At 41.8% G+C, this 20,448-nt stretch overlaps 1 protein-coding gene across 1 annotated transcript; it reads right to left on the reverse strand.

Moving 5' to 3' along the window:
* Positions 1-6,619: 6,619 nt before the first annotated feature.
* Positions 6,620-19,592, reverse strand: LOC124280159 (cerebrin prohormone-like). Its single transcript, XM_046716045.1, has 4 exons — positions 19,523-19,592; positions 9,097-9,222; positions 8,067-8,204; positions 6,620-6,966 (listed from the first exon to the last, which is right to left on the reverse strand). The coding sequence occupies exons 2-3, from the start codon at positions 9,217-9,219 to the stop codon at positions 8,070-8,072; spliced, it is 258 nt and encodes an 85-aa protein (XP_046572001.1). The 5' UTR covers positions 9,220-9,222; positions 19,523-19,592; the 3' UTR covers positions 6,620-6,966; positions 8,067-8,069.
* Positions 19,593-20,448: the final 856 nt, after the last annotated feature.

Below are 20,448 nucleotides of genomic sequence, written 5' to 3' on the forward strand. Positions count from 1 at the left end.
GCTAACGGGTAATTAATTATCCAGACTTGAAAACTTGACGTGAAAACACGACGATGGGAGAAAAACACTTTCTCCGAATATTTTCCAATATCACAGCAAGGCTTCCGTGCATGTAACATGATGCGATACGCTATTATCACCCGTGGTATACACATCCCGTATCAATATATCAAGGACACAATGTAGGCCTATTTTGTTACAAAATAAATACAAACCACGGGAGAGGGTTGTGTGTAGGAGTGGGTATTACAAAAATATATTTTTTGAAAAAAGAAACGTAGTGAGGGTGAAACACATATTTTTGTTTTTCAACAAACATGACACTGCGCTCTTTAAAACTGGCTGTTTAACACACGAGGTTCGTGCTGAATGCTATTCCAGGGGCTATTTGGAGTGGCATATGACATGAGGAGACGGGACCAAGTTTATTCATCTCGCCGCATTCGTCACTACTCGTCCCTTTCCGTAAACGGCATGTCCCGAAATAACACCACCTGTCACGGATGTCACATGAAGTGACACCATTTTCACGTTTTGCACGTTCGACGACCTTGACATTCGAAAAATGTCAACAACGCGAGTGTGTCCAATTGAACTCATCAGACAAGAATGTCAAGAAGCTCGAAAACGTATATTCGAGGTGGTCAGACGCGTAGGAAGCCATTTTTTTCGTGTAAGCCCGGTGGTTTGCAAAGCTTTATATTTAAATAGTATTGGGGGCTTGGCCAACTTTCATTTTTATGAAACCTGAAGTGTTATCGTTTGACGTTTGATGATATCAATAACGTATTGTTATCTTATTAATATCTGGAAATTATAAGAAGGAGTAGTCTACCATTAATTCAGACAGAATAATCGTTTGATTGAAATGCAACTTCCTCATATGCAAATGTGCTTTGACATTGTTTAACGCATGTTTACTGCATTGATACAGTACCATGCATCGAGTATTTGGTGTATTTTTTGTAAATGAAATGATAAACAAAGGAAAAATAAACAAAGATGAATTAAGTCTTTATTCAACGCTGGTCATGCAGTGTAATGTTTCAAACTGTTGCAGAGGACTTCACTGAAGCCTGAATGTCACTTAGTCTCAGACGAACATCATTTTTCTCTTCCTCTCCAGCTCTTCCTTTACCACCGAAACGTCCTGTAAAAGTTTATTTTACGTGCGTTTCCTCAAATTGAAATAGTTCAAAGACCTCCCTGCTAAATTAGTTTTTCTCACCTGTTGGGGTAGTTTCACGTAAAGGTTAAGGCACGGTTTCAGTACAATTTTACAGTCAGTTTTTATGTACAGGAAGTTGATCACGGCGGGTACTGAACTGCAAAATAACAATAATTCAATTTCTTGAACTCCTCTTTGAGCTCTTCAGAATAACGTTGGACAAGCGAAACACGTTCTGTACTTGCAGAGTTACTCCTTTAGCTGTTAGGGTTCTAAATATGTACTGCACGTGCAAGGGAGGTGGGGTAGCCTAGTAATTAAAGCGTTGGCTCGTCAAGTCGAAGACCCGAGTTCGATTCCCCACATTTCTTGTGAAGCCCATTTCTGGTGTCCCTCGCCATAATATTGCTGGGATATTGCTAAAAGCTGCTTACAAGCCGCAATCTCAAAGGACCACCTTATTCACTTTCTACCACTGCAGACGCGGTCGGGTAACGTTGTGGGGAGGGTGATGATGGTGATTTTTTATGGGAAAGCATGAAATCACTGGGATAGCGGTGTAAAACTACACTCATGAACTGAATTCCACTGCTGCACATCTTTTGTTGGTTGTTTTACGCCGCACACCTTGTATCCCACAGTAGTACGGCTGCATGACTGGACTGAAACAAACATCTGCCCTATTACCGTAGGGCGTATCGCTGCTTGTTGTTTAAGGTCGCACTCAGCGATATTCTATGATATGACATCGGCCAGTAAATAATTGAGTCTGGACCAGACAATCCAGTGATCAACATCATAAGCAATGGGGATACGGTGACATGTGTCAACCAAGTCAGCGACACTGACCACCGGATACCGTTTGAAACCTCTTACGGCAAGCTTCGCTTGTAATCGTGTCATTGCTGTCCACTAAGAGGACAGGATATATGAAGGGTATGTCAGATAATGGGACTGTCTCACTGTTGCGTGGGTCGATGCCCATGCTCTTGATCACTGGATTGTCTGGTCCATGGTCCATACTCGATTATTTGCAGACCTGGAATATTGCTTAGTGCGGCGTTACGCAATAAACAAGCAAACAAACTAACTCATGTCTTGGATACCGGAAGGGTTGCCTTGTGGTGAAATCGTTTGCTCGCCACGCCGATGCTCTAGGTTCCATTCCTACCTTGGTACAGTATATAAAGCACATATCTGGTGTCTCCTGTCCGTCGTGATGCAGCTGGAGTGGCAGGAAAAGAAACAGGATCAAATCCTATAATAGTCCGCACCAAAATCTGATAATGGTCGGTAGAAATCACCTGAGGTTTTATTCGACACGAATTACAATCTGAGGTAGTGAGAGAGTGAACGTGGGAACGATCATGCGCGATAAGTAGTACCTGGCAATCGTCATCGTTTAATAAGGCGGTGGGTTAGCTTAGTACACCGTCGAGCACCGTTGTGTCGAACCCTGATAACTCGATATCTCGGCTGTCTCGATTTAACATCTCGGTCCCGGCAAAATCATTCATAATTTATCATTATTCAAGATCTTTTAACTCGATACGGGTGTCTCGATATTTCGGATATCTCGATATAATTTTATGGTCCCAACAAGCAAAATCACCATTTTAACTCGATATTTGCAAAGAAACTCGATATTCACCTATCTTTCATGGGCAAATATCCCTCTGAACTGAAGTTGTTTCCACACGGTGCGGCATGAATCAAAGGGATGCGGTAGTGTAAACTAATTAGGGCTAATTGAGTTGAAGGTGTCACTTGTTTGTTATTTAATCAGGACTAATTAAGAAGGATGTAACTAGGAAGTACTCACTGGTACAACTTAACACTACTGATAACGGATTATAGTTTCGAATCAAAACATACTGAGAAGCGTTTTTTTTTTTTCATAGTTATATGTGATGATATGCCCTGGTCGGATGTCTCGAAGTTCGGATAACTCGATATTTTTTCTTGGTCCCATGAATATAGAGACAACGGTGCTCGACTGTAGTTCGATTCGGTACAATGTGTGAAGCTCCTTTCTGGTGTCTCCGGGGCGGTGGGGTAGCCTAGTGGTCAAAGCGTTGGCTCGTCACGCCGAAGACCCGGGTTCGAATCCCCACATGGGTACAATGTGTGAAGCCCATTTCTGGTGTTCCCAGCCGTGATGTTGCTGGAATATTGCTAAAAGCGGCGTAAAACCAAACTCAGTCAGTCAGTCTGGTGTCCTCTGCTGTGGTAATTGTAGAACTGACTGACTGACTGAGTGTGGTTTTACGCCGCTTTTAGCAATATTCCAGCAACATCACGGCGGGGGACACCAGAAATGGGCTTCACTCATTGTACCCATGTGGGGATTCGAACCCGGGTCTTCGGCGTGACGAGCCAACACTTTAACCACTAGGCTACCCCCGCCCCGGTAATTGTAGAATATCGCTAAGAGCGGTATATAATCCTACTCACTCACTGATTGTGTATTACATTTTCTTGTCGAGGTGAGATAGTGGGCACAGTGTTCACTGATCTTGCCGGAAGACGCGTTCGATTCCACACGTGTACAATGTATGACGCTCGTGTTTAATGTTGTTGAGGGCGTAAAACAGCATTCACTCATACACCGCTACGGAGGACCCACATCATAGTTCGTTAGAAAACTTCTGTATAATTTGGTCGTTTGTTGTTTAACATTGCAAGGCGGTGGGGTAGCCTAGAGTTCAAAGCCTTCACTCGTCTCGCCGAAGACCCGGGTTCGAATCCCCACATGGGTACAATGTGTGAAGCCCAATTCTGGTGTCCCCCGCCGTGATATTGCTGGAATATTGCTAAAAACAGCGTTAAACATACACACTCACTCACTGTTTAACATTGCATTCAGCAATATTCCAGCTACATCGCGGCGGTATGTAATAGTCTGGACGAGACAACCAGTGGTCAACATCATGAGCAGCAGACTGGAAATTCATATGGCGCCATTATTTTGTACATATCTTTTTATATATCGTCTTATTGTATGGAGTTCTGTTACCCAGGTAGACGCTCTGTGCATTGGTCGACGAAGTCAGTCACGTATATACGAATTTGTTGCTTCTTGTATCACGCCGCATTGAGCAATATTCCCGGTATATGGCTGACATGAGTGAGTGAGTGAGTGAGTGAGTTTAGTTTTACGCCGCACTCAGCAATATCCCAGCTATATGGCGGCGGTCTGTAAATAATCGAGTCTGGACCAGACAATCCAGTGATCAACAGCATGAGCATCGATCTGCGCAATTGGGAACCGATGACATGTGTCAACCAAGTCAGCGAAACTGACCACCCGATCCCGTTAGTCGCCTTTTACGACAAGCATAGTCGTATGGCTGACATGAATCAGTGGATTAGTTTACTGAGTATACTTTAATCATACCAATAAGAACCTCACTTGTGTACCTAGATTTTCCTTAGATTTGTCGGACGTGAACTTCACATAATCATAGCTTTTGAAATTACAAGGAGGGAAAATAATAAGATGCTGTAAGAGCGAGTGTGATTTTACGCCGCTTTGTGCAATATTCCTGCAACATCGTGACAAGGGACACCATCGTACCCAAGTGGATAATCAATAACCCTGTTGTATACGTCTCTATCAACGTTTCTATGGTAATCACTGGAAAATCACTACAGTCTGTACCTGCAGCCCAAACCACATAACCCAGCTTTTAGTCAGTCTATCATTTATCACTGCGCCAGTCCCGGCATGCTTAGGCATCTACTGACAGGGGAGTTGCACGCTTTCTTCCGGTTCCTTTTTGTGAGAGAATGTATTTTGATGTATAAATACGTGTGCCGGGAGGACATATTTGCAGTGAGTGCAGGTGAATGTTGTTTATCACAGCGCTACTCAATAGATGTCACTGTGGTGGAAAGACAAGTCGCTGATGTCATGAGCAAGGTGACCCCCATCAGGTCCCCAAATATTATAGTTCTTTTAGATCTTTCACTTCTGTTAGATGTCTCTCTTTGTAAAGATATATTTTAGTGAGGTGAGGTGAAGTTGGGTTTAACGTCGTGCTTGAGAATATTTCGCTCATATGACGACGTGCATGCGTGTGTGTGCGTATGTGCGGCTGCTTGTACTAGGCCAGACTTAAGCTGGTTTCATAGTGCTAGCCCACTGAGATACCATGCCGCAGTTAAGCATGAATACCCCACTCAGACACATTATACTGACTCCGAGCCGACCAGTCCTTGTTGAACCCATTAATGCCGAGCGCCAGGCAGGGACCAACAAGTACCATATTTTAACCTCTTTTGGTATGACGCGGTCGGGGATTGAACCCGTCCTATATTGAAGGACATTATACGAATGCATAGCAGCGAATAGCTGCAAAGTTGCTAATGCGGCGTAAAGCAATATAAAATATAAATACAAATGATTCCTCTCATTGACCGATGTGATTGAAGCTAAACGCACATTCGGATCGAATTGTCGTATTTTGTCGTACACATAACTATCATCGGCAGGGGGAAGAATCTTTACGGAAGGTTACGGAAACGGGCGAGTGGTGGCGACTGCGGCGGCGCGACACAAACAGATAATTAAGATTTGTCCGTCGTATCGGAATATTCGCTAAATCGGATTTAGTGGATGACTGTCCATGCAGATTGGTTATGATCCTGAGGATTGATCATTAACTACATAAATAAATATGACTAAGTATAGGGCCTTAGTTCTCACGAGGCGTTTCTTCCGATACTAAGCTAATTCCCGGCTCCCTTTGCGCGCGCCAACTTGCGACATTGGAGACGGGGCCCAGCTTACTTCCGGTACTAGATTGCCGATGACAAGCCGGTGATTCAAGAACCAGTTCTGGTTCCAAATTACTCAATCGCCAAATATGACCGGACCAAGTGTACAACAATGCTTGGCTGTCACAGCTATTAACAGCCGTAATAGTTGGCTAATTTGGGGATGGTTAGATCGGAAATTTGTTATTCCTGCAGGAATTATCGGTTCCTTACTATCAACTGACAATTATTAGACCATTCGAAAAGGTATGAAACGTTGTTTGTCACCGGAAGTACTAAGGTCTCGCTAAGTGCCGTGACCTCTTTACGGGCACTAATTCCGCTGCCGCGCTCACAGGTCACAAATCTGGCGGAGGTTAGCAACGCTGGTGATGGAAAATAGATGCACCATGAACTGTTTTCCACAACTTAACTTCGGACAGTTTTTTATAGGAACGGCTCTGTTCCCCACAGAAGCCCAAGTTACATGTGTCCACTAAGGTAAGAGACGTAAAACAAATGCCTGTATTTACCCCGTATTTAATGGGTACCCGGTGGGATGAGATGGAAATGTGACTGTTACCCTTTACTTGCCAGTGTTAAGCAGGTGCCGATATATCTGATTGCCATCATTTAGTGCATACATATCAACACAGATAAAGATATCGGTAACACACAAGTCTACAGACGGAATAGAAGTCTTTTATCAGTTTATTCTCAAGACATTAGTGATACTTGTCAAGTGATGAAAAAATAAAAGGTCTGAAGTAATGTCAAGTAATGTCACGTGATGCCATGAAATGACACGTGACCTTTTTTCACGTGGTCACGTGGTCAGTGCTATTTACACAACAGAATTCCTCGGGGTCAGGTGTCAGCCGAGAGGTCGTCACCGATATCCAATCGCCATCTCAGGTGCACATGTCAGTCTCAACCGGAAGTGACGTCAAAGACAGGAAGCAGGCGCTCAAGAGGTCACAAGAGCCATTTGTCGTAAATAACAAAGTCCGTTTCTATTTCTGTGGAGGCGTTCAGTTCATCTGGAAGACATACATGCCATTAGTCAAAGGGGACATCTGGTCTGATGTATATTATTAGGTGAAGAGCGTTTTGGACATGACAGAGAGTACTTGAAAAACATGGCTGCCAACACGTGTCTGTCTCTCACATTAGCCAGGGCTCACCTACAGCTAGAGAACCCTTCATGGGGTAGAGAATTATTCTAGACCGTGAGTAAACGAAGCCATCTTAGTATGTTATTATGTTAATATATAGTGCATAATTCAAATTAGGAACAGCACGGGATATTTTGGTAATATATATCAATAAACAAATTGCAAATAATTACAAGGCATTTAGTTAATCAAGAAATATAATCATTTTATGTTTCCATAAACTTAAAAATGTCATGCTACGCCTGCTGGCGAACTCAGCTATGTCGATTTCGTGCTGTTGTTTTTATAATAATATTTAACCATGTATATTTGGGCTTTTCTACTGATGTGTTATGTATTTATGATACTGACGTAAGTCATTGTTTTGTGTTTATACTAATCTACAAGAAGAAACAGGGCTGAGCACTTTACATAAACCAGCACACCGGTTTTTAGGCTTATACATGCACAAACGGGCAGTAGCAGAATTCCTGTCATCTACGGCAACATGAAACAGACTCCCCAATTTGAAATGACAGAAGCATAAAAATGATTTTAAAGAAATTGATGTTTTCACAATACAGCAATCATATTCAGCTCTTCTACAAGCTGAAATCATCAACTACGAAACAGAGACAGACTTGTTGACTTTTAACAAGACGTGCAATATCGTTGCCCGAGACATTAAATTAAAACGTATATCATGTTCTCTGCCTTTCAAAATCTCAAATGAAGATGGTTGACAACTGATTATATTTCTGACTTGCACACTTACCGGTCACTGCGATTCAATAGCTATTAACATTATCCATTAATAAAAACTTGTTTATGCAACTACTACTACCAACACCACTATTACTACCACTACTACTACTACTACTACTACTACTGCTGCTGCTGCTGCTGCTGCTTCCACTGTTGCTGCTGCTACTACTACTAGGTATCACAAACCAGGAAGTGACTCTGCAGTTACTGCTCCAACTCACCAACTAACGTCCGTTGTCCGAGAGGTCAGGCAGGTTGAAGAGAGAGTCCAGTGTTCCGCCATTACGTTTGTTGGCCATCTCCAGCCGGGACCCGTACATTGTCAGCTTGATGATCCGGGCGGCCAGGTGAATCACCTCCTGCGTATATCAGCATCGCACATTAATGGGTGAGTGGGTAAGTGGATGGGTGAGTGGGTGAGTGAGTGGGTGAGTGAGTGGGTGAGTGAGTGGGTTGGTGGATGAGTGGTTGAATGGTTGATTGAGAGAGTGGATGGGTGAGTCAGTGGGTGAGTGGATGAGTGAGTGAGTGAGTGGGTAGGTGGTTGAGTGGTTGAGAGAGAGAGCGGATGGGTGAGTGAGTGGGTGAGTGGATGAGCGAGTGGATGGGTGAGTGAGAGAGTGAGTGGGTGGGTAGGTGGTTGAATGGTTGAGTGAGAAAGAGAGAGCGGAAGGGTGAGTGAGTGGGTGAGTGGGTGAGTGGATGAGTGAGTGGATGGGTGAGTGGGTGAGTGAGTGGATGGGTGAGTGAGTGGGTCGGTAGGTGGTTGAGTGGTTGAGAGAGAGAGAGAGCGGATGGGTGAGTGAGTGTGTAGGTGAGCGAGGTAGCATGCTATTTGTCAGTTGAGATGTACGTGGATGAAAGGATGGTGAATGGAGGAATGAGTGAACGGGTCGATGAGTGAACGAGTGAGCGAGTTAGATAGTGGATGAATGCATGAGTTAGTGAGTAGGTATGTGTTTAAGGCTGGGTGTATGCGTGTGTTTTGGTGCGACAACGTCTATGAATAAAGGTTTATACAGAGAAAGATAATGCATACATTACTTTGATTAAGCGGTATATTCATATGGCATATTACATCGACTGAACCTCCAAATGATCGAAACCGTTAACAGTTCCTTGGTCAACCGAAGTGAGATTAAACCCAAAAGTAATTAATACTCGCCCGATGAGCGATCGCCTGACCTATTGTACTACATGGCATGGTCATTATGTTTCTGTGAATACATTTCTAAGGTTAGGACATCTTACCTGTCGTGCCTTCTCCTCTAGTTGGGACTGGTAGGGACGAATCATGGCTGCCGAGGAGTCACGTGACACACACGCGAGGAGGAGGAATGCCAAGATGAGAATGTATTTACTGCACGATACCATTTCCTGGAAAATAGGGAACAATAAATGAGATATTCAAACCGACTGACATAAGATGATCTTTATCTAGAACTGCTACAAGAGCATGTGGTACCCCCATGCTTGTAGTGAGCGAGTGAGTTTAGTTTTACGCCAATTTCAGCAATATTCCAGCAATATCAAAGCGGGGTACACCAGAAATAGGCTTCCCACAATGTACCCATGTGGGGAATCGACCCGGATCTTCGGTTTCACGAGTGAACACTTTAACCACTAGGCTACCCCATGCTCGTGTAACTTGGGACCACGTGGCATCGTGTGGATTGTGGCTGATATTGGTGACGATTAGTTTTATGTTTTATAGTTACATATTTGGTGACAGAATTCCAGCCAAATCACGCTGTGGACACTAATAATCTGATTCACAGACTGTATCCTAGTGGAGATTCGAACCCGTGTTTAATTAAGGACGAGTGAAGACCTTAGCCACTGGACTACCTCGCTGCTGCCATAATTAACAGTTAACTTATTGAGCTGGGCCTTCGTGCATGGATGGCTCAGTTAAAGCAATAACAGTCGGGAAATTGGGAAAAATATGGGCAAAATTCCTGTCAATTTTTGTTTTCAAAACTTAAAAGATTTATCAAAGAGGGGCTTCTTGACCTAAGTACTTTCTTTTATCTTGGTTCTTTGTATTATCGAGCACGACATCTGTCAGCAGAGCGGCGAGTGTTTTTCTTTGCATGTAGGAAAGGCCCGCGCGGTTACGGAAAGACACGAGCGATGACGAATATGTAAAATTTAGAGTGTAAATGTGAGCCACAGACAATGACAATGAATCAAGTTGTGAAAAAAATAGCCAAAATCCGTCTTGTAGCTGTTCTGGAATTGCTAACCTTTCGACCAGAACGTATTGTGAAGTGATCGGGAAAAGATAGCAATACATATTGATTAGATTCGCAAAGTTGTCATCAACATTCCGCGAGATTTGACGTGATTTCACCCATGGCCTCTTCCCCCCACGCTCTCGCTTGCCATTGGTCACCTGTTGAATGCTATCAGGCTGTGGAAATTGTCACTGCGAAGAAAACACAGAACCAAACATGGACACATTGATCCAGCCTAGTCCCTCTGATCCCCTCCCGACAGTCCCATTGTTTTTCACATTATTGTAAATTCCCAAATGCTATGATTTGAAATAAATATGCGGATTATTTACAACAATGGCAACTTTCCGACAAACATAACTGTGACATGAACTTATAACTGTTTAAAGCGTTTCAAGTTTCAACATCCAAATTAAAAATATCTGTATTTCATGTCAATCTTTGATTTATTGCTTTCGTTTATTGGATTTCTTTTTTTCTCGTTTTCAAGCAATTTTTAATAATAGCTTCTAATACAACTTTACCGTTTTCATTTAACCTCAAACTACTCGAAGGTTTGTAGGGAGCAGAATGGATGATTGTTTTAAGCATACAGTTTAATTTGGTAAGGTTTAATAGAAAGAAGAGTAACATCTAAGATCCAACATTGTGAGTGAGTGAGTATGGTTTTACGCCGCTTTTAGCAATATTCCAGCAATATCACGGCGGGGTACACCAGAAATGGGCTTCACACATTGTACCCATGTGGGGATTCGAACCCGGGTCTTCGGCGTGACGAGCGGACGCTTTAACCACTAGGCTACCCCACCGCCCCTCCAACATTGTGATGTACATAACATTATCAATAGCGTTGATATCAAGATCCGACAGATATGCAAATGAGGGGATCCTGCAGCAACTACTTTTAATCAACTCTGGATGTTGATTCGATACCAACCAGCTCAATAATTCGATACCAACCAGCTCAATAACCTTTAATAATGCTCCCAGAAGATTATACAGGTTCCTTCCTGTGCGAAATCCCACGTACATAAATATGGCTGAAAGTTTATTTGAGTAACTAAAACTTATTACCAGCGAGGTTAATTTTATTCCCACATATATACTGTTTCTGAAGTCACTGTGATTGATGAGAACATTCTTCATCTTCGATTAGTGTAAAGATGACACAAATAACAAAGACTGACTGACTGAGTGAGTTTGGTTTTACACCGCTTTTAGCAATATTCCAGCAATATCACGGCAGGGGACACCAGAAATGGGCTTTACTCATTGTACCCATGTGGGGATTCGAACCCGGGTCTTCGGCGTGACGAACCAACGCTTTGACCACTAGACTACCCCACCGCCCCCAAATAACAAAGAGGGTATTACTCTCGGGCCTCGGAACTATGATATCTTAGGATTATATTACTGATCAGTGATATCAGTGTAACTCATATCCGTGCCTGCCTTCTTCCATTAACGTTAGAGTGAACAGAATCAACAGCAGGGCATGGTGCGTTTCTAGTGAGTGAGTGAGTGAGTTTAGCTTTACGCAGCTTTTAGCAATATTCCAGCAATATCACAGCGGGGGACACCAGAAATAGGTTTCACACATTGTACCCATGTGGGGAATTGAACCCGGGCCTTCGGCGTGACGAGCGAACGCTTGACCAATAGGCTACCAAACCGCCGCTGGTGCGTTTCTAAGGGTGTAGAGTATATTATTATTATTTATTATGTAATATGTGCAATCACTTTGCGAATATTCTTCGGGTGAAAACATTATGGCACTGAGGTTTGTGAGTTGCTTTACCCAGCCCCCCTCCGTTTGACCAAGGCCTGTAAATATTTGAGACTGACCCAGATAATCCAGTGATTGATGTCATGAGTATCATCTCCAGCCGTCGGGGTACGATGACACTCATCAACCACGCCACACAACCTGACCATCCGACCCATGCAGTTGAATCTTACGAATACTGAATGATGCTGGGGATCTATTCATCCGGAAGTCCCGCGAAGACCAGTGCAGAGTTGCCTCCCCTAGACTTGCAAGAACTGACTGACTGACTGACTTTGGTTTTACGCCGCTTTTAGCAATATTCCAGCAACATCACGGCGGGGAACACCAGAAATGGGCTTCACACATTGTACCCATGTGGGGATTCGAACCCGGGTCTTCGGCGTGACGAGCCAACGCTTTAACCATTAGGCTACCCCACCGCCCCAGACTTGCAAGAAACATATGATCATGGGGTTGTGTGCCAAGTTGGCATTGACTGGTTGGTTGGTTGGTTGTTTAACGCCGAACTCAGCAATATTCCAGCTGAATGGCGGCTGTCTGCAAATAATCGAGTCTAGACCAGACAATCCAGTGATCAACATAATGAGCATCGATCTACGCAGTTGAGTTACGATGACATGTATCAACCAAGTCAGCAAGCTTGACCACCCGATCCCGTTAGTCGCCTCTTACGACAAACGTGGGTTACTGAAGATCAATTCTAACCCCCCAGATCTTCACAGGCCTATTCAACCCGGAAGTCCCGCGAAGACGATTGTGATTGTGGAGCTGTTGAGGGACACGGGTGGATCAGTGTAGAGTTGCCTCCCTTAGACATGCAGGGAACATATGATCATGTGCTCGTGTCCCTGGTTGGCACTGAGTATGTCTCTTGGTTTTTCATGTGAGTGGTAGGTGCCAAAGACTTGCACCACTCGGGCTTTAATCCCGTATGAAGATAACATGCCGTAGTTATATGGAATACGGTTCAACCCCCCGATAATGCTAACTCACTCACTCACTGACTCACTCACTCAAGACTGAATATCCCATGATTGTTTCAGTATACGACCTGTGCTTCGGTAAAGTAGAATCATACAGTGTTTTATGAATGCTGCTGCTGATGAAAACGACGACGATGATGACGATGATAACCTTGGATATCGTACAGAGTTTTATGAATGATGATGATGATGACGACGACAATGATGATGATGATAACGATGATGATGATGATGATGATGATAACGACTACAGCCTCGGATATGTATTAATGTACACAGACAGGTAATATCTGTAAGTCCAATAACGCTCAATATGAATACAGATAAAAGAAGTGACTGGGTGACAGTTTGTATCGGAAATAAGCTTACTCGCAACTTTTAGATCAGCGGCTGTCAGCTCTGTCTTCTTCACCTTGCAGGAATCCGTATTAATTAGTGTTCCTATTATGACAGCAACGCAAAGGTCTATCTCATAGAATAGCTGATCCGAAGTCTGGCAAACATATATTGGAGGAGTGTATTAGAAAGAGACAACATGCGGCGTTGTAATCTCCCCTATTTGTGTGACATATAATGACGTTCATGTTGACATTACACGTTCTAATCTCGCTATTGAAATAATACTAGCCTAAAGTCAATGCTGCTGACAATGGGTGGGGTTAAAGCTGGTTTGATTGACAAGAGTTAGTGAGGGAAGATTTACTCCGTACTTTAAGACGGCAGGTCTTTTGATGAGGGATGAGGTTATGCAATTTCATCATTTTGGCGACAACATCAGAATGGGAAAAGTGCAAAGGATCAAAATCAGGTGGCATGATGGAAGTGACCCCACAACAAGATTTAAATCTTTAAGGTACTGAGTGAGTGAGTGAGTTTAGTTTTACGCCGTGTTTAGCAATATTCCAGCAATTTCACCGTGGGGGACACCAGAAATGGGCTTCACACATTGTACCCATGTGGGGAATCGAACCCGGGTCTTCAGCGGGACGAGCGCACGCTTTACCCACTGATGTGCCTCACCGCCCTTCTTTTAGGTAATGACAAAATCGCATGGTGACCTTGATTTACTTCAACCATAAGTAGTATCGTTCATCATCGACATATGCAGTTGCTTTAATACCGTACCACGACCGTCAAGATCCGGATTAGAACGGATCTTCAGCATCTCATGGATGTGGTGAGATGCGTCTAACGGGATCAGGGTGTAAGGCTAACTAATGCAGTATCATGCCATGCAAAGACCTTGAAGACAATAAATGTCATCGGTGTTAATAATGTACGTCTTTTGATATTCATTTCAGTCTTTAAGACGTTTGAATCATGAATAAGACTCTCTGTGCTGTTCAAGGATGTTGTTGATTGCGATGGCCTTTAGCCTGAAGCCTAACCCTAACTTAGATCCAACAGATACGCCGAACTGAAACATTCACCTTCTAAAAACAATCCTCTGCCATGACATTATATTCGTGAATGAAATATTAATGTTCTTATTCTCTTGATAAACCTGACTGTGCTGCAACTGAGACTTTGTAATTTATAAAAGACAAAAAAGTCAAGATATTAATGGTATATAGTTTGTGTAGTAGATTGGTTTCCATCGCGTCTCGGATTAAATTCGTTACCCCCCGCCCAAATCATCCATTCCTTCATCCCCTTTCCAAAACCTTCATATAGCTGGAATATTGCTCAGAATGTTGCTGAGAGCGGCGTTAAACAACTAACAAACAACTCCTTTGTAAAAAGGATTTTTTCCTCTTGGTAAATAGCTCAGTGGTCACCTGTCCGCTTGAAATGGGTTTTTAGTCCAGGTTTACATCATGTATGGTCCTTTGTCTGTCTGTCCCATGTTGGTGTCTATGCATTGCTGTCACCACGCTTTCCTACCTCATTAAACTACCACTCTGATTTAACTGGAAAACTGTTCATGGGGGCTTAAAAGAAATTTTGTGAAGATTTATATCTCACGTAATGTTGACTACATTTCCAACTATAAAATATTACATAAAATATCTTAGCAATATCTTATCCCTATATCTTATCTTATCATTGGTAATTAAGCTCAATAAAACACGGTCTCCATATTGTGGTAGCAAAGCGGTAATCATCCATTTCTTTTTGTAATAAAACTGAAACTGTTCTCAAAACGGCGTTATCCCATCTCACTACTGTCCCGTCTTCCCTTTGAAAAAGATCCAGGTTAGAATTGGTCCTCAGCAACCGATGCATGGCATAAGAGACGACTAACGGGATCGGGAAGTCAGGATCCTTGATTTGGTTGTTGTATGTCATTGTGTCCTACTGAAGGGTTCGATGCTCATGATATCAATCACTGGATTGTCTAGTTCTGACTCGATTACTCATAGGCAGCCGTCATAAAACTATCATATTACTCAGTGTCGAGATGACGAGCCAACCAACCAAACAAGTACAAACTATATACCAATAGCACCTGGAACCCAGACAGCACTGGATACTTGTTGGTTGGTTGGTTTGGTGTTTAACGACGCAGCAATATTCCAGCTACATGGCGGCGGTCTGGACCAAACAATCCAGTGATCAACATCATGAGGATATTTGTAGTAGTGATATACATGTCACAGAAATATCAGCCCCACCCATCTAGGCACATTCTTTTGGGCGAAAGGGAAAACATATGTGGGCATTCTTTGTATGGATCGTTGATGACACCGGGTGTCCAGGAATAGAGTAAACTTGTCCTCTCCTACCTGTAACACCCTTATGGCAACCAATGGCGACTGTATGTGTGACATTCTATGTATGGATCGTTGGTGACACCGGGTGTCCAGGAATGGAGTAAACTTGTGCTCTCCTACCTGTAACACCCGACTCTCAGAATTTGCATCAGTAAATACTTTTTGCTTAAACAAATATATTAGCCAAAGAACGCGATCATTCCGCAGACATTCGCCAGCTATGGCAACCAATGGTGACTGTATGTGTGGCATTCTATGAGAAATTACTGCATACAACAGCGTTTTCATTTGGATATTTATCTGAATTCATTTTACAGGTGTTCCGGAATTGTGAATAGTTATTTGCAAAAAAGCTGTCTGATTTAAAATGCATTAAAATGTTTTCACATCCCTTTTATAAAGAGTTGTTTCTTATGACAATAAGGTCAATCCTAATGTTGTCTCGGTTTAAATACACATTTGTAGAACCTGTAATTTTTTTTGTATAAGGGCGAGTACTTTGTAAATAAATATCGCGTCTTCTGGGGGAGTATATTGTGTAAATTCCCATTGATACATCTCCGGTCGTCAAGCAGGTTAGTAGAATTGCTGAGTAGGGGCAAGTACACAATTGTTAAATCATGCAGACATGTGGTATCGTCCACGTTCCATCAACACACAGATGGGTGGAAGTCGTTATCACGTCATTATGGTGTATCAAACGAGCTTCACAGGTTTCAAATAATGCCCTAATGTAATATGTATGTTAACACAATAATACATGCGAGACAATATTTCCAATGATCATTTTATGATTGGGACTTCGTCAGGAACAGGTATTGATGAAGCACTATCCAATGGTGATGAAGCACTATCAAATGGTGATGAAACAACACTATGAAATAGTGATGAAACACTATGAAATAGTGATGAAACACTATCAAATGGTGATGAAGCACTATCAAATGGTGATGAAGCACTATCAAATGGTGATGAAACACTATCAAATGGTGATGAAGCACTATCAAATGGTGATGAAGCACTATCAAATGATGAAAACAACACTATCAAATGGTGATGAATAACTATCAAATAGTGATGAAATACTATCAAATAGTGATGAAACACTATCAAATAGTGATGAAGCATTATCAAATGGTGATGAAGCACTATCAAATGGTGATGACAGGTGAGCGTATCCTGCTCCACCTGTGAAGTGCTGGGGTGCAATGGTCAGGACAGGGACCTATAGGCTCATGCTGTAATGGATGACTATGATTTTTGTGAGGAAACAATGAAACAGTAAAGGTACTTGAAGAAGTAACTTATCCCCCGGTTTTACTGAAATCAGTTGTTTGCTTGTCGCAATGTTAAATCTGTTTTGGACGGATACTGCTGAAACTGAAACATGCGTGTATCGGGTCTCTGACCAAAACAATATCCTATCTGTAACAAAGTCTTCAACACCCAAAATGGGTCTCAAGGAAGACAATACTCTGAATGTCAGGAAAATATACTTGTTACAATTATGTTCCGAGCAGAAGTTCGATAACACGTTTGTTAACAATATATAGTCGTTTATGTGGTAATGACCACTGAATGGCTGTAATATCTTACTACAGACCGTAGTTTGAGCGGTAGTAACTAAAGAGCATATTATATGTTGTATGCTTCTCCCTTGGGTAATACGGTCTGATGTACGCCTTTTTGTAGCAGTGTCACCCGAGCCGTTATCTTACCGCCATGTTAAATGTACAATGTGTTGGGAATTGGTTAAAATCTCATAATTGATGATTGGTTCATTACGACCGATCAATCATCATTGGTTAGCGTCATTTATCAGATTTTCCTGGTTATGTTTGTTTGCACAAAAACATAAAGAAAAAACATATAGTTCTTTGTTTTTTTTTGTTTTTTTTGCAAATTGCTCAACTTTAAAAGATGACTAGTATGTTAGGAACATAAATTTCTTCGGGGTCTTTACGATAAATTCAATCGTGACTTGGACGAGCTCATAGTGCTCATGAAATGTAACAGACAAAACCAACCGTGTGAAAGCCAACAAGTGTTCCAGAATTGTTTGTGTTCGATTATGAGAAAACATGATCGATTGCTTGGTCGTTTAGTCACTGCGACCAATCTTCGATTATTTCAATTAATCGGACCACCACTAGTAAGCTTCTCCCTTGGGTAATACGGTCTGATGTACGCCTCTTTGTAGCAGTGTCACCGAGCCGGTAGGCGAGGGGTGACAATGCTACAAAAAGGTGTACATCAGACCGTATTACCCGAGGGTTATCTTACCGCCATGTTAAATGTACAAAATATCATTTTATTTTATTTTGGAGATCGCTACCGACTATATGACGCGTAAACAAAATGGCTTCTGTTTCTAGACTGGGTTTTTAAAATCAGTAAAACATATTGTGACAAGCTACTACAAAACTGCTATAAAAATGGTTAATTATGTTTTAGTTGAGTGTGCAAACGATTCAATGTATAAAATAGTTTAAATAAAGCAGTGAAAGTCGGTAACATAAACGTGTACATAGTGAACTCCAAAACAGCTAATCGAACGGTTTTCGAACTCCATGCTCTGCATGCGTCATATTATGACGTCATACGATTGTTAGCGATACAGCTTCTGGACGGAGAGTTTAGCGGTTACCTTGGCAGCAGGTAATATTTTTAACAGTTGTCACCCTCCTGGGAGTGGTGACACGGAAACTTGTTAAAGCGTCATTGACAAATGAAATTAAAGTATTTTTACATGAGAAGAAGCAAATATATACAACTAGATGAATTGCATGTAGATCCGTATTCAAAGATTATAATACACTCTTCCCAAATATACATTGTCCCTTTCAGAATCAACATTCATCCCCACAGATATTTTTCAATTAAGGTAATGCATTGTTCCCAATGATTTATGCAACCAATTTGTGACGTCATGAACACTAGATGACGTCATACCGTTTTATTCTTTATGACGATCGCTTTTAACCAGTGGCTTACCTCACCACTCTGAATACACCTACTAGAAAGGATTGACATAAAGGATTGACATAAAGGATTGACCCTAACCTTGGGAAAACCATGCGACTTAACCATGTACTCAGAAACTCCTGATAAACTACAGTCATATATACGGGGAAATATTCAACGTTGCCTAGCCTTTCTTTCTGCTAATTACGTTTCACGAACAATATCTTTAAAAAAAAAAAATGCTCAATTCCGTGATATTCAATTCGAACATGATAGCTGATATCGATTCCCTACTTCAATGTCATTGTAGATGCATTCCATTTCTCCAAAAAGTATCCATTTTAATTTTAAAGTTCAAAGTACATCACAAAACCTAACATGAAACGATAATAAGATATGTGGATATACTATCAGCAGGTTGAAATACAAAGGCGAACTCAGCTTTTTCTTTTGTAATATCCAACCGTTCGGCATTCGAAGTATTCAGGTAACGGGTTTGTACATTTACACATACCAAGGCAAACCTGAGACCAGGAATAATGTACAATCGCAATCGTCTAATGACATTTGCGTTGATTGGGTCTAGTGTTGACACAATCTGCAGTGTTCACAAGGCAGTTCTACATTGAGAAATGTGCAGTAATCTATGTCCTTTGCACGTAATGTTAAATGCAAAAAAAACTATTTTCTAAGTCATTTTCTGTTACAAAATCCTCAAACCAAAACAACCCCCACCCCCACCCCCAAAAATAAATAAAAAAGGTAAGACAAAAAGAAAGATATAAAGACAGAAAGCTTAAACGACTGTTAAGTAAGGTCATTTAGACATGTCATACCTGAAGGTAAGTGGTAACATTCGAAGTAAATCCACACAATTTGATGTTACACAAGGTATTGTGTTTGCGTTAACCAGTGTTCATCTATTACTTGAGATAATATACTAATATACTGCAAGATGCATAATTGATCAAATGATAAAACATTACTCACCAGAAATGTCACTTTTCGTTCCCGTCCAGCAGAAAGTTCCGGCTATGGATCGTGCGATCACTGAGTCCCCGAGTAACCTGAGGCCTTCCCCAGCTTATATAGCCTCAACTCCAGTCACCGCCAGGGGACGTCAAGTGATGACGTAAGACCACGTGACTCCAAATGCAACAGATTTCAATGGATGCGCGTAAGGCAATAGTGATTACTTACAATATATCATTAAATATATATTAGCTGCCATGGGTCGCCTGTGTCTAAAGAACTCAGTAATAAGCATTTGACTTTACAGGCTTGACCACGTTCAAAGTGTTCTTGTGTATGGGTTAGGTTCAACATGTTTGATACTGCAAAAAGCAAGTAACCTTCTCGTAACTTATGAAACACCATGTTAATATTTAGAATAGACTAAATAGGAGAGTTGCCAGGGAACGTAGTAGTTTGTAAACAAGCGTAGTTCTGTAAATTACTCATAGAAAAATATTCCAATTATTCTGGGCACCTTACTGTCTGGACTGTCTATAGTACTCTACACCAGGCAATCTGTATGATTACTTTTGGGAGTGTCACTGTGTAGTTATTTGTGTACTGGATGGGTTAACGGTCAGGTTCTGATACTGCTACAACCAAACAAATTTGTCGTAAGTTATATATGTCCATGTTCGTATTTAGAATACACGAATATAGGAGAGTTGCCAGGCAACGCAGTAGTTTGTAAACAAGGGCAGTTCTGTTAATTACTGATAGACATACATTCCAACTATTCTGGACACCTCACTATCCGGACTGTCTATAGTTCTGGACACCACACAATTCGGACGAGTTTTTGGAGTTTATGCTAATTGCATTCTGGCTTGGTTTACGTGTTTTTACTTTATTTGGACATTTCAACATTGACAGTGAGGTTGTTGACGTTGCTCTAGCAAAGT

Source organism: Haliotis rubra, unplaced genomic scaffold (assembly GCF_003918875.1).
Source record: "Haliotis rubra isolate DU_JTF1 unplaced genomic scaffold, ASM391887v1 Scf261, whole genome shotgun sequence".
Classification (NCBI taxonomy): Eukaryota; Metazoa; Mollusca; class Gastropoda; order Lepetellida; family Haliotidae; genus Haliotis; species Haliotis rubra.